This window comes from Aphis gossypii, chromosome 2 (assembly GCF_020184175.1).
Source record: "Aphis gossypii isolate Hap1 chromosome 2, ASM2018417v2, whole genome shotgun sequence".
NCBI classification, from domain to species: Eukaryota; Metazoa; Arthropoda; class Insecta; order Hemiptera; family Aphididae; genus Aphis; species Aphis gossypii.
In genome coordinates this window covers 2,212,109-2,225,729 of record NC_065531.1, presented here as the reverse complement: position 1 = coordinate 2,225,729, position 13,621 = coordinate 2,212,109, and the positions used below count along the sequence as shown (strand labels likewise).

The 13,621-nt window shown below is 31.4% G+C and overlaps 1 protein-coding gene across 1 annotated transcript in view; it reads right to left on the bottom strand.

The window, feature by feature from the left end:
• Positions 1–13,621, bottom strand: part of LOC114123679 (potassium voltage-gated channel protein Shaker) — a 106,123-nt gene that overhangs the window by 12,851 nt on the left and 79,651 nt on the right. The window contains 2 exon segments of the mRNA XM_027986739.2: positions 764–893; positions 10,211–10,857. Of these exon segments, the coding sequence (XP_027842540.2) occupies positions 764–893; positions 10,211–10,857 (777 nt within the window).

Here is a 13,621-nt window from a genome sequence, read left to right as displayed (position 1 = left end):
AAATCGTCAAATAAAACAAATAATAAAAATAACAAAGATTTTGAGGAAACTAAATATTAGTAAGTCATTCTAATAAACTATAGATTAAATAACCAAACAATATAATGGAATTTATGTAATATAATAATATTTACTATGTATTCGTGTACTTTATGCTATATAGGGAATTTGGATTTTAAAACATGTTTTGTGTGTAATATGGGAATAACTGCAGACTGTGTAAAATATTCTCAAATATTTTAGGTATTCTGTTTATTACCTTTCAGACGTGATCATAATTATATAAAAAAAAATATCGTAAATGATAAATAAACACAAATATGTGATGAATTTAAGTCTAAAGTATGACGTGTGTTTGCTGGTTATAAGAATATTATATATAATATTATAGTATAACTAATGATCTACGGCAGTTCGAAATTAGTGACAGCTTACACGATAATAATAATAATAATAATATGTTAATGACAAGCTAACGATGTTAAAAAAATATAAATAAATAATAATTAGTAAAAGATAAATGAACGAATAAAAATACGTTTACGAAAAACACAATGTAATAAAAATATGTCTAATGCGATTTTTGTTACTGTAATTATTATTGTTATTATTATTATTTTTTTTCTCTGATAATAAATCGCACTAAAATGTTAAAGAAAAAATAAAATGCAAATAACTATTAGTGAATAAAATTAAAAATATGGAAAAAAATAAATTTCAATAACTGTCTAATTTTGTCTTAATGAAATTGAGTACATCATACGTCATGTCACCATAGCCCACAGTCGTCATGGTAACAACAGCCCACCAGAATGCGTCCGGGATGGACTTGAAGAAGGAATTCTCTGAGCCGGCTTCGGCGAAGTACACCGCGCTCGAGAATAGCACCACACCTGAAATTCATTAGGACTGTGACTTATAAAAAAAAAAAAAAAAAAATGATAATAATAATAATAATAATAATAATAATAATAAATAAATAATAATATAGTAATAATGACGACAATGAAAACGATAAAATAATAATAATAACCATATATAAAACCAAAAAACATAAACAAAAATGAATAAATCGCGATTCCGATCGGCGGCGTGAACAACGACGACGATCTTATATGGAAGTCTCCCGTCACAATACCGAAATAGTTTTAGCACACAAATATTTATAAAACATTGTACATAATACATGACATATTACTTTATATTATTATGTAGAACCCCATGATCACGATGATATATTATATATATATATTCCTGAGTATTATATATAATGTTTACTCTACATTCGAGATATATAGTGTTTCGAAACTTTTACTCGATCTTATTACTTATATCTTTCTTATTGCCTTCCTCTTCATCCAAAAAAATCGTTTTTCTCTCGTTTTCTCTCAATCTCTTTCTCTCTCTCTTTCTTAGTTAAGGTTTCTCTTTCTATCAGCCTGTCTTGTATAGAATAGTAGTTCACCGTTATAGTTTTATTTGAGTGTTGTTGAGTACGTGCGTGTATTTCTAGTAAGTCATGTGTCGATGTTTATACAGTATATAGGTTCATGAGAATGCGTCATGAAGTCGTAAATATCAGTCGTGACAGTAGTGTATACATATTATTGGTATGCATATATATCGGTCGTGATGGTTTATGGTTGGCGAGTGTTGTATTCCTGGCTGCTCGCAATTATAAGTTACCTCATATCACCGTATCCGACTGTCGTCATGGTGACCACGGCCCACCAGAACGCGTCCGGGATGGACTTGAAAAACGACTGATCGGAACCCGCCTCGGCGAAGTACACGGTGCTCGAGAACAGCACCACTCCTGGAAAACAACACGCTCAGAGACAAATGGTCGGCAGCCCCCTTTTTTTCAACACCACAGTTATAATAATAAAAATAAAATGAAAACAAAAATAAAGGAAAACCCCGAAACTATGTAAGTAGTATAATATTATATACACGGAGATTGCGCCACGAGAGACTAGCGACTTAAAACGCGCCGCGCAGTGACATTTTGACTTACCCACCCAGCATTGCAGCAATGTTTTGGCGATTGCTTTATCTTCGGTTAGGTTTTTTTTTCGTTCGAAATTTTTAATTTCCGTTTACTTCCGTGCTGAAAGTGACTTAAGTGGTGCACTGAAGTGAGAGGGTGGACGGCCGGATCTCCCGAGTTCAAACAATACTTAACGACAAGATACGACTTTCTCTCTTTGCAAACCCGGCTGTTTCGAATTAAGTACATTCCCTTCCCATCACATATAAGTGTAATTAATTGTATAAGAACTCAGAATCCAACGCTGTGGCCTATGTTTGTCTGACGAGTTCGGTGATTTCTATTCTGATCATGCTGTTCCACCGCACTACGGTGCGCCTGGTGTAACGAAATACTTATAGCTTTTTGTTTTTCTACCAACTCGTCGGACTTATATAGGACACAGTGTTAAATTTGAATTTTAGTCGGGAAAATTCAGAGATTAATTTGTTTTTCGATTATTAAATATAAAATTGGAGTTATGTTTGATTCCACGTGAGAAAATAATAAATATAAATATAAATATATGTATATATGTAAAAAAATATTAATGCGAATGTAATATACGTATACTCGTAAACAAAAATTGTAAAGAATCGAGAAAATATGTGTACAATTTAACATGTATTTGTCAGAATATGAAATCTTGTTATTCTTTTCTTGTAATTTGGCAATCCAAACCATTTATTTTTAAAAATTATATATTTTTTTAAAAATTTCAAATTATTTTACTTCAAAGCACAATACATCTTTAAAATTTTAACGTTGTCAAAGTTAGGTTTTGTTTATGTTTGGTATATTGTACCTTAAATGAACCTATGTAGAAATATTTAGAAGTATATTTCATAGTTTTTTTTTTTTTTTTTTATAAATTTATTTTACTTAATAATATTATACTAATACCAAATATTATTAAGTTGCATTTATTATTTTGTGTTTTACACAAATATTCAATAACAAAATTCACGTGGAGAAAAATATTGTACATTTAAAAACCGTTTTGTTACCATCTGTCGCATATAAATCTGATTATCGATTATACCAGAGTAACACAGAAAACGTAAATTTTCTGTAAAATTTAACTTTCCGCGATTTTAAGCAAAGGTAATGCAAGCGAAAAAATAAAAATATTCTAACATTCTTTGTGTTCGGAGTCACACTGTGCGCAGTCGAAGTAGTTATATCGTCGCATTACGGATGAATGTCGAATAATAAAATAGACGAATACATCGTTAAATACGATATAATATTGTAATATAATAACTTCGCGAATCGATTTCAAAAATCACAACGCCGATTGGGATGTTTGGAAAACAGTGTATGCATTTATTTATATATTCGGAAAATTTTCCACCCTCCCTCGGTAGATATAAATATAATACGTTTAACTATTATATATATATGACTCCGAATGCTGACGAAGAACCTGTGTGTGCAGAGAAATGTAGGCCGTTTTTCTTCAATGAGGTTATTCACAAAAACCCCGGATGGATGACGTCATTCGATCGCTATAATCGGAGGCGGCGCGCGCGGTATCCATGACGACGGGGCCGGTCCGGGCGCGTGCGGCACCGACCCACTATAAACATATATTTATAATATTATATATATGGGCTAGCCCCCACCACCTGGTTAGAAAATGTTACGATAATATTGTTTGAATGAAAATATTTTAATGTTATCGTGGAAATTGATAAATACGACACACGGTCAAAATGCGTAAGTGTGTGTGTATGACTATCGTGAAAAAGTGAAATTGGTGGTCACGTGTATCGAATCTTCTGAAGCACTTCTAAAATGCTATATTAATTTAAACGAACTTCAAAGTTCTTGTCCCTCTCAAATGTACCAAATCTAATTTTTTTTCATGGAGGACCAAATTACAGTGGTAAAAATGGAATTGTTATTGGAGTTCTAAAAAACAAAGATGATTCCAATAGTTTTGGATAAAACAAATGGGATTTCATGCGGATTTTAAATTATGACTATATAATAATTTGTTTTATATTTTTTTTTTAATGTATAACATTATGCAATATAAATGAAAAAAATATACGCATAAAACAATCATCGAAAGCGCCGACCGCGATAATTTAGTGGTTACAAATGCTGAATATCTATAATGTTTTATAAATATGAAATATGTGCCGTGTTTATTTACTAGTGGAAGAAAATTATAAAAAATGATATGTTAGATTAAAAAATTCAATTAAAAACACAATGTTTTAAAAATAAATTATAACGAGTAGCATTTAAATTTTTAACGCGGAAATATTTAAAAACCAAATAATTAAATCGGATAAATATAAAACCATTAAAACACAAAATTGACGTCAAAAATGATTATTCAATATTACAATACTACAGCACTGTAATATTATTTGAAAAAAATTACTATTTGATTCAAATAAGTTTTAGATAACGATCGTTTTTGTGAGCACTTTATGTTCCATCCAAATCGTGTCTATGGACAAATAACTCATCACTAATCACGCATTGTGACCAAATATGATATATTACAGTGCAATAATCGCACACGTATTTTCGCCACAAGTGCGACGTAGAAGATCGGACGTAGTGATAATAATAAACGGCTGTGAGTTCCGCTCCACCGATTCCGATCGGTAGAATTGATCGGCCGTCCGTGTGGTAAATCGTGTACAAAGTTTTGTCTTTGGTCGGTCCAACGGAAAACGCGAGCGTGAGGGTCTGTCGAAACGGTTTTCCGTCGATTTGTCACGATAAATCCCACCATAATCATATAACCAACAATTGTTGTGTAATTATTAATTTATCGTATAAATATACTATATTCATACCTAATATTATATCGATAATTAATATATTAAACAAAAAATGTGTCTGCCTCAAAAAAAATGTTTAACTATAAGACAGTGTTAGTTAATTTTTTTCACTGTTTATTATTGTTGCTTATAACCTAACCAAACCTAATTTAGATGAATTATAACAAAATAAAATAAAATTTTATAAATTATAATAATAATATATTTTTATTGTGTGCAGGTCAGACCTAAAATATTATGCTTATTATGCTTTTTTTTCAAAAATATTTTATCTAGAAATTGCTGTTTCGTAATTTTTAAAAAAAAAAAACTACCTGTGTATAAATATACACATAATATATTATATATATTTATTATTTATTTATATTATATTTTATTTTCGATAACCTTACACAGTAACATCATCATCGTTGCGCGATGACGACGACTACGTACGAGTGTATGTTTGAGCTTAACTGTATATGATCGTCTATGTGTGTTTGCGTGAGTTTATTTTTATCGTTGCACGCAGAAAAAGTTAAAATCAATAGCAGCGGACTAAGAATGTAGCGGGCGCGGTGAACGACGACCACAATATATAGTCGCGCGCGATATGTTGAAACTTCTGTGCAACGACCTAATTGGGCGAAAATATTGATATGCTCCATCGATATCGTGTGAATTTTAATCCGACTTTTGTGAGTCAAATGCTTTTTTCCCTCGAAATTAGATATCAGTGCTTAACGCCCCCTAATTGAAAACGAAGTAACCGACCAGCCTTATAGTTTGAGATTATGGAAACCAAGGCAGGCTCACCGAAACATGAACTTTATGTAGTATAAAAACATTTTTCGGCGTGTTCGCGCATCATGATAGTAGGCACCCACAACTAAATGACAGATATCTAAGAAATTTTGGTTTTCGTTATTATGAGATGACTTCTCAGAAATATGAAAATTAATTCTGTAAGATAGATCTTGTATTTTGTCTTGGACTATTTTAATAATAATACCATTGTCCACACCAATGAAAATCATTGAGTACTAACTGATTGCTACAACTACTGAAGTTGATAACAAAATTAGTTATCAATCAAATGATTTTAAGCTATATTGACTTTAAATATAATCAATCTCCCATAAAACGGGTTAACTGTGATCGGGAGATAAAAAAAAAAATCTACAATGAACTACAGAAATATGAAATCTACTAAAACAAGTCTACATAGAAATTTGATCTAGGTTAGATCATCAAAGAAGAAATAAATTCGTTTGGGTATATATTATTATTTCATAACTGTGAAGCGAAAAAATATTTCAAATAAAGGGGTGGGGATAAAGTCCCCATTAGCTTTTACTTCCGGGTCTACATTCGCTAAACGAACAAAGATACTATTACATTATAATATTATATAAAAAAATAGACTTTAAATGTTTTGATGGTATATTTTGAATTGTATAATAATATATATTATTATGCCTTGTACGCATATTATAGTATTACATATTATATATTATGTTGTATATTGTGAGATTGAACAGAAAAAAATGATAAAAGAGAATAGACAAATAGGCAAAATAACTATTATTATATGTGTTTAGAAATCTGGGATGTCGTATTAAATATAATATAATAATATCGTGACGAGGAAGCAACGCAGTTTTAATGCATGGGTCATCGTGTAAAACATCACGGTGATTGGTGAGTAATTAATCACCCTACTCATATTTATTATTATATAATTTTACACTAAACAATTAGCTACTTATTCATATTACGCATACATAGTATAAACATGTACAGGGTGATTATTTTATTGTGAACTAGATGATAATATGACATGTTTACAAAGTTTAAAATTGTAATATATATTATATTTTTCCGTAATCATTATTACAGTATTAGTTTTTAAAATATGTATTTAAGAATATTCAAAGATACTATCTCGTTTACCATAAAATAATCATTTACCTCTTGCATAATATTTGTCGGAATATTGCGGCGTTACTTGCACTTTACATACCTACTCATTATATATATTATCATATACCTAATATAATATGATACGTACAGTGTTTGGTAAGTACTTCGTATACATATAGTAAAATAAGTTACTCGTGTAGTCACCTTACATCATACGATTATAATTTAATTAAACATTTTATAATATTATGCAAAAGTAACTCGTTTTAAACTCTATGAATTATAAGTGTATATAATATTATGATACAGTTACTTCATTATACAATTTTTAACGTCGTACTAACTAGAAACGAATGTAATATTTATTGATTTTAAGCTTTAAATTCCTACTTTCTTTGAATATGGCTGAAATTCTAGATAAAATTTAATATCTCAAAGATTATATAAATCGTTATCGGATTATTGAAAGTACAAAGTGTATAATAGTATATATATACATTATGTCAACCAACTCGACTATAGTTTTATTTCAAAAATTCTTTAAGATCACAATAATATTGTAAGACGATATAGATATGATTATACGAATTGTGCAAAAATAATACTATACATAGATGTAACATTAAAAAATCAAACAAAAAAGGTAATTTTGTAAACTAAAGTAACTTATTATATAAAAATTTTATTTTTTTGTACACGAGTAACTTATAAAATGGTGATTTGATTAATTGTTTACTTTGAAACGAAATATTTAAACCAACACTGTAAGTATATTGTAGTAATAGAAAAAAAATTAAAATATTACTAAAAAAGATTATATTTACGAATCTATGCACCACTTTTTTTTTATTTTTTTTATTTGTCAAAAAAGTATGCTTAATTAGCATGCTGTCTATATAGACTCAGAAAAGCCGAACTTTCTGTTACTTATACACTAATAATCATTTTAATAGATTGACAATTCAAAAATTGAGAACACGAGAATGTTGAATATGGACTGAAAAACGATTTATCTCTTCAAAATCGCGCAAAATACAAGGAAAAGTATGCTATCTTAATAGCGATTTGGTCACAATCTATTTTTGTAGTGAACTTATTTTTTATCGCTTGACGATTCTTATTAAAAAACGTCAAACTCAATTTATTTTCTTTAATGCATATGCTCCAATGAATTAGTAGCGTCTAATCTACATTCCGATTTGGTGGTCGGACTACTGGAAATCAGAGAGACGAAAAAATTGAATATCGCTGGTTCAAAAAGTAAGCGGTTCGTAGAACAGCGCTGACATTGGAACACAATACCATACACAATAAAATATAACGAGCAGCGCTGCCGAATAATGTAGGGCATAATAATTTCAAACCTCAATCGTGTTGGAATAAATAATAACGAGTAATGATCTAACGAGAATTCTGGCGAACCTCTCTAAATATACTATTGTATCTTTTGCTCTATCTACTGTGATTGGGGTAGGTAGGAGGGGCTTGTATAGAATATACTGCAGGAAATAATACGCGTAAAAAAAAGATGAATTTCTGTTAAAAGTTGTACAAATGTCATATCAAAAAATCGTATGGTCAAAGGTGTCGACGATAGACTCCAAGCTTGCCGTGCAATATAACCACGTCGAGCATATTATATAATATTATATGCGCAATTAAATACAGAAACTTTAAAACCAATGAAGTTATATATTATGTCGTTCTGAAATGTGACAAAAACCACATATAGTGCCGTTAGAGAGCACTTCATTCGCAAGCTCAATAACAGTAGATTTTTAAGAATTTAAGATATATTATGCGGTATCAATAAGAAGCAAGATTTTCCAGAAAATTGTGATTTTACGGTTTTACAATTACTGTGGATTAATAAAATGTTATGCCTATTATGTAGAGGGTGGTATAGAAGTAGAGTGGTTAATGGTGAGAATATAAAAATTTGTACACAGAAATCAAAATTTAAATCATAGTGGACACTGTTTGAATCCGCAAATACTCTGGTAACTACACGTAAATAACACTGGATATCAGTAAAAACTACTACAGAATATTGTAAGGATTAACGGGATATTTCTCTTTTCCAAGAAAGATATGTATTAGTGCAGTAAAAATGGCGATATCCGTACAGTAATATATCATTCTCAAAAATAGAAAAATTTGATAAGACAAGCATGTTTAATGGTAGATTACGTCACAAGATTTGACTTATAAACACAACAAATAATATTATTATGTTAAATATTTTAAGAAAATCGCCAAAATATTCTGTATTCCAAAAAAATTACAATAAATAATATTACTTATAATAAAACTCTCATACTTCGAATATTCGGATAAACTAAAAGAATTATATTATATTTTACATGGTAGTGGTGTCATTACGCATTAACAAAACCCACCGGGTACAAAAGAGAGAAAGAAAATAACGTCACGTGAAAAATTCATCGTTTTTGTCGGGCTAGTCGCAAGGCGCTTGATTGTCAGTGGATGAGAGTTGCCCGGGGTCGAAAAATCTAATCGAAACCGGACTCGGTAACGGATGGAGAATTCAGCGGTGGCTGTGATATAGTGTGTAGGTATTTATGTATATATAGACAAATACGAAAGAATGGAAAGGAGAATGCACACAAACACAGATCGAGTGAGTGAGAGAGAACAAAAAAAGGTTTAAACAGGTGGACGGGGTGTGTGCGGCCCGGCAAGAGGCGGTCTCTTTCTCTATCTCTCTCTCTCTCTATATATATTTATATAAATATAGAAACACAGTCTCTCTACAAACACAGAGGGGGCTTGGGTCGGCGTCAATCGATAAAATGACACGTCGGAATGTTACGATTATTTTCGTTTTGCCCCGTCGTCGACGTTATTTATATATATAAACAAACACTTTAACCGCCGCCACCGCTAACAGAATTTGTTTGCTTGCGACCACTTTAATTTTCAGTATCATAAACAGCGCTTGTGGATCACAGATTTTTGTCTGCACTCACCACGACAATATTAAAGCGCGGAAGGATAGTCGCGTAAATCGAATTACTTTGCGCTCTCTCCGATTTAAGCTGATAATGACCCGTGTCCCGTATATTGTATTCGATTTTCTGTCAGTGTAAGAGTGCAAATGACGTAATAAGAGATAATTAATACTATGATAAGATCCAATCCGTCACCGAGAAAGACTGATACGCGATGACTTTTGTACGTCATATCTATATAATAATCATTTTCGTTGGCACTACAAACAAGATATTTTTTCGTTTCTGCTACGGACCGCGCGGTACACCTGCCTGGTCTATTTCTATCAAGACCAGATTATTTGTTGTAAAAACATGGTTTTGTATACGCCACGGTTTGACGGAATTGAACTCAAAGATCCCCAAAGTCAACCACGCGGGGTATTAGTACACGATAACAAAAGCAACAATAAGATGCGTAGTACAGGCGGACGCGGACGCGGTTCGTCGTCGAAAAATCTTACCGATAAACAAGAAAAATATGAGCAGTCCCAGTTCTCGCATGGAGGCTTTTAGGGTGCGCCCAAGAATTTGCAATCCCTTGGAATGTCGGGATAGTTTGAATATCCTGAAAACCCTCACGAGCCGGATGACCCTGAGTATGGCCAGTGACATGGCCTGGTTGGTGCTCTTATCCTGCGGGTTCTGCGGCGCCTTGGGCAGGTTCATCGTGGGGTCCTCCTCCTCAGCAATCACTGTGGCCAACGTGATGAAGTACGGTATAATAGCGATTATATCGATTGTATTCATCACGTCTTTGAAGAAGTGCAACTTATTAGGGCAGGCGAGAAAGCGGACGGACAGCTCGAACGTGAACCACACGATGCATATGGTCTCAATCAAGAAGAACGGATCGGTGATGTCAGGCACCTCGTCCTCTTCAATCTTCGTACCATTAGTCGTCGTGTTGAACACCTTATAGTGTTTAAACTCTGGCAACGTTTCCAGACAGAATATCACGATGGACAGCAATATGACGAACACGGATATGATGGCCACCACCCGAGCGGCTTGTGAGCTCTCCGGGTATTCGAACAATAGCCATACCTTCCGTTGGAACTCGGGTTTTGGCAGTGGTTTCTCTTCTTCTTTTATAAAACCCTCTTCTTCCCTGAAAATAGAAATAGAAAAGAGAATATAGAGTAATCAAAATCACGTAGTAGTAAAATATAATATAATGATAATAATAAAAAATTATAATTAACCTAATAATAGATTTTGTCATACATTATTTTATCATCAAAAAATAACACAAATATGGAATTGTTAAATTAGAAGGACATATATCAATTAGGTCCAATAAAACTGGTTAATTATGGATCAATGTACGAATTTGTTTTATATCAATAATGTACACGTGATATTATCTTTAAATAAAATAGTAATAAATTATTTCAATAAGAACAATTATATGGTATTAATTTTTACATGTCGAAAATATTAAAAAGTATAATATTCGATCTTTAATATGACATAAACGTAATTCTTCGTTACATGAAAATATATTTTTTTTATTACGTAAAAATGTATACATTATATTATATAAATAATAAATATATACGAATAATTGTAAAATCAATACATTGTTTATCCCGTCCAGAAATTAAATAAAAAAAGGTATCATTATATTACATAATTTGCCATTGTTATTATTTATTTAAGGCAAAAAAGGAAGTAAAAAATATCTTATATACTTATTCGAATGAAAAAAAAAAATGAACGCGTTATCGCATTTATATCTAGGAAGTTATACGGCAACTGTTTCAATTCCATTTCAAATAAGATTTTTCATTGGAGAACATATGACTTGTGTTTATAATACATATACACACACACACACACACACATGTATACGTGTATATAATATGTATGATATTATATGCGGTGCTTTGCTTAAAGTACTTTATTATATAGCTTCAAAAAAAGGGCATTGCGTCAAATAGTATTGGCTTAATGCATGTTTCATGAGCAAACTTAAATAATATATGGCTATTTATATTCTAGAATAATAACGCACCATACGATATATGATCCGATTATTATATTTATGACTTATAATTATATGCGATAGATCAAAATGTTTAAAATACAACATGTATTTTTTTTTAAATACTAACATAGTAACACTAAGTATATTAAGTAAAAAATATATTAAATATCACGCATATATTTTTTTTATTATTATTACTCTTTCGATATATAAATATTTCAGTTGGGTTAAAAACCAAAAAACTAAAAATCTGTGTAGACATTGTTATACATTTTTAAACATAATATACTCATATTTATAATAATATAAACTGGTCCTTTAAGAGACAATTGAGGTTTCGAAGGAAACTATTTTTCTTTTATTTAAAATACATTTTTTTTCTGTTACTTAGTATCATGACGTGAGTGCTGGTGAATAAAAACACTCGATTTGACCCTCTGATTTACCAATCGATGACGACAACGATATGTCAACAACAATATATTTTGTTCTCAAACGATTGCTGCACATATCACATATGTCTCAAAACTTAAACGCGGACGATACGTCACTGTCACTCGTCAAAAAAAAAATAATACGCCTTATTTAAACACTTCAGAGGGTTTTTTCCTGGACATATCGATACAAAATGGGTATGAGGAGGTGACAGTACTAACAAACAGACATGCGTATAATATTGGAAAAATTATCGATAGTCAATCACATTCTTAACAGTGTAACTAAAAAAAAAAAAAGACGTACACGAATTGTGTATAGCTATTTGGAAGGATCTGGTCGTATTGGAGATCGACGTGCGATAGACAATATTGAAAAAGTCACATTCTAAGAATTAATTATAAAATCAGAGAAAACGCAAACAAATAAAAAGTGTTGAAAAAAATTATTTTTCTAACAAAGTACTTTTAAATTATACTAATTGTCAACAAAATAATGTAAATGAAAAGTGAATGTAAAATTACTCGAAAACCATTTCGTATAACTGTTATAATTTTTCCATAATGAGCTTTCGACTTGGATTTTAAATTAAAATGATTATTAAAAATAATACGTTGTAATAGGTTTTGAAAGAGACGGATAAGCTACCACTACTATTAGGTCTATTTAATACTGGGCTAGTAAGTTATTTTAAGATGGTAATTTTTAAATTATGTTATTATTTATAACACAGTACAATCAGTACATGTGTTTTTCGCAACACAAGAGTACACGACGTTGTAATAATAATGTTGTACCGTTGACTACGAACATTAACAGCCATGTAGCTGTTTTGCCTATTCACTTCGCCGGCGAACTACTTAGTATATTTTAAATATTGGTATATTATATACAATTATTGATATCTGCAATGATAGTATTGTATTTCGTAGTATATTGCAATTGAATCAGAAAATTTTTCCCAAGACCCCCCAATGACGTTATTTGGAAAGTATACGAATCTTAACTCACGCTTATAAATAATAATATAATATTTAAACAATGACGACGATGATGCGAATGCATCCGAGGCATTGTGCGTCTATTTTTAGAAAAGAGAATATATATTGTAACGACGGTGAATTTCAGGTCGTATTGATCGTCCCGCGTCCGACCACCGGCTGGCTAGATATATAGGCTCATCCTCTGCTGTGCGCGCTGCACCCACGTAAGCCATTTACATTGTTGCCGTTTAAACTCGTTTGCAGCCCGGGTTAGGCGAAATCCCGACTAGTGGCGTCCCCTTCACCAATCACCCTTATAAACCTTCCCGCAACTAACCCTTGATGGCTATCGCTATGTACATATTATTGACACGAGTGCTATTAATGCTTATAATACTACAATATATTATAATACAACTCGATACTATAATAATAATATACATGGATACAACCGGATGGTTCTTAGA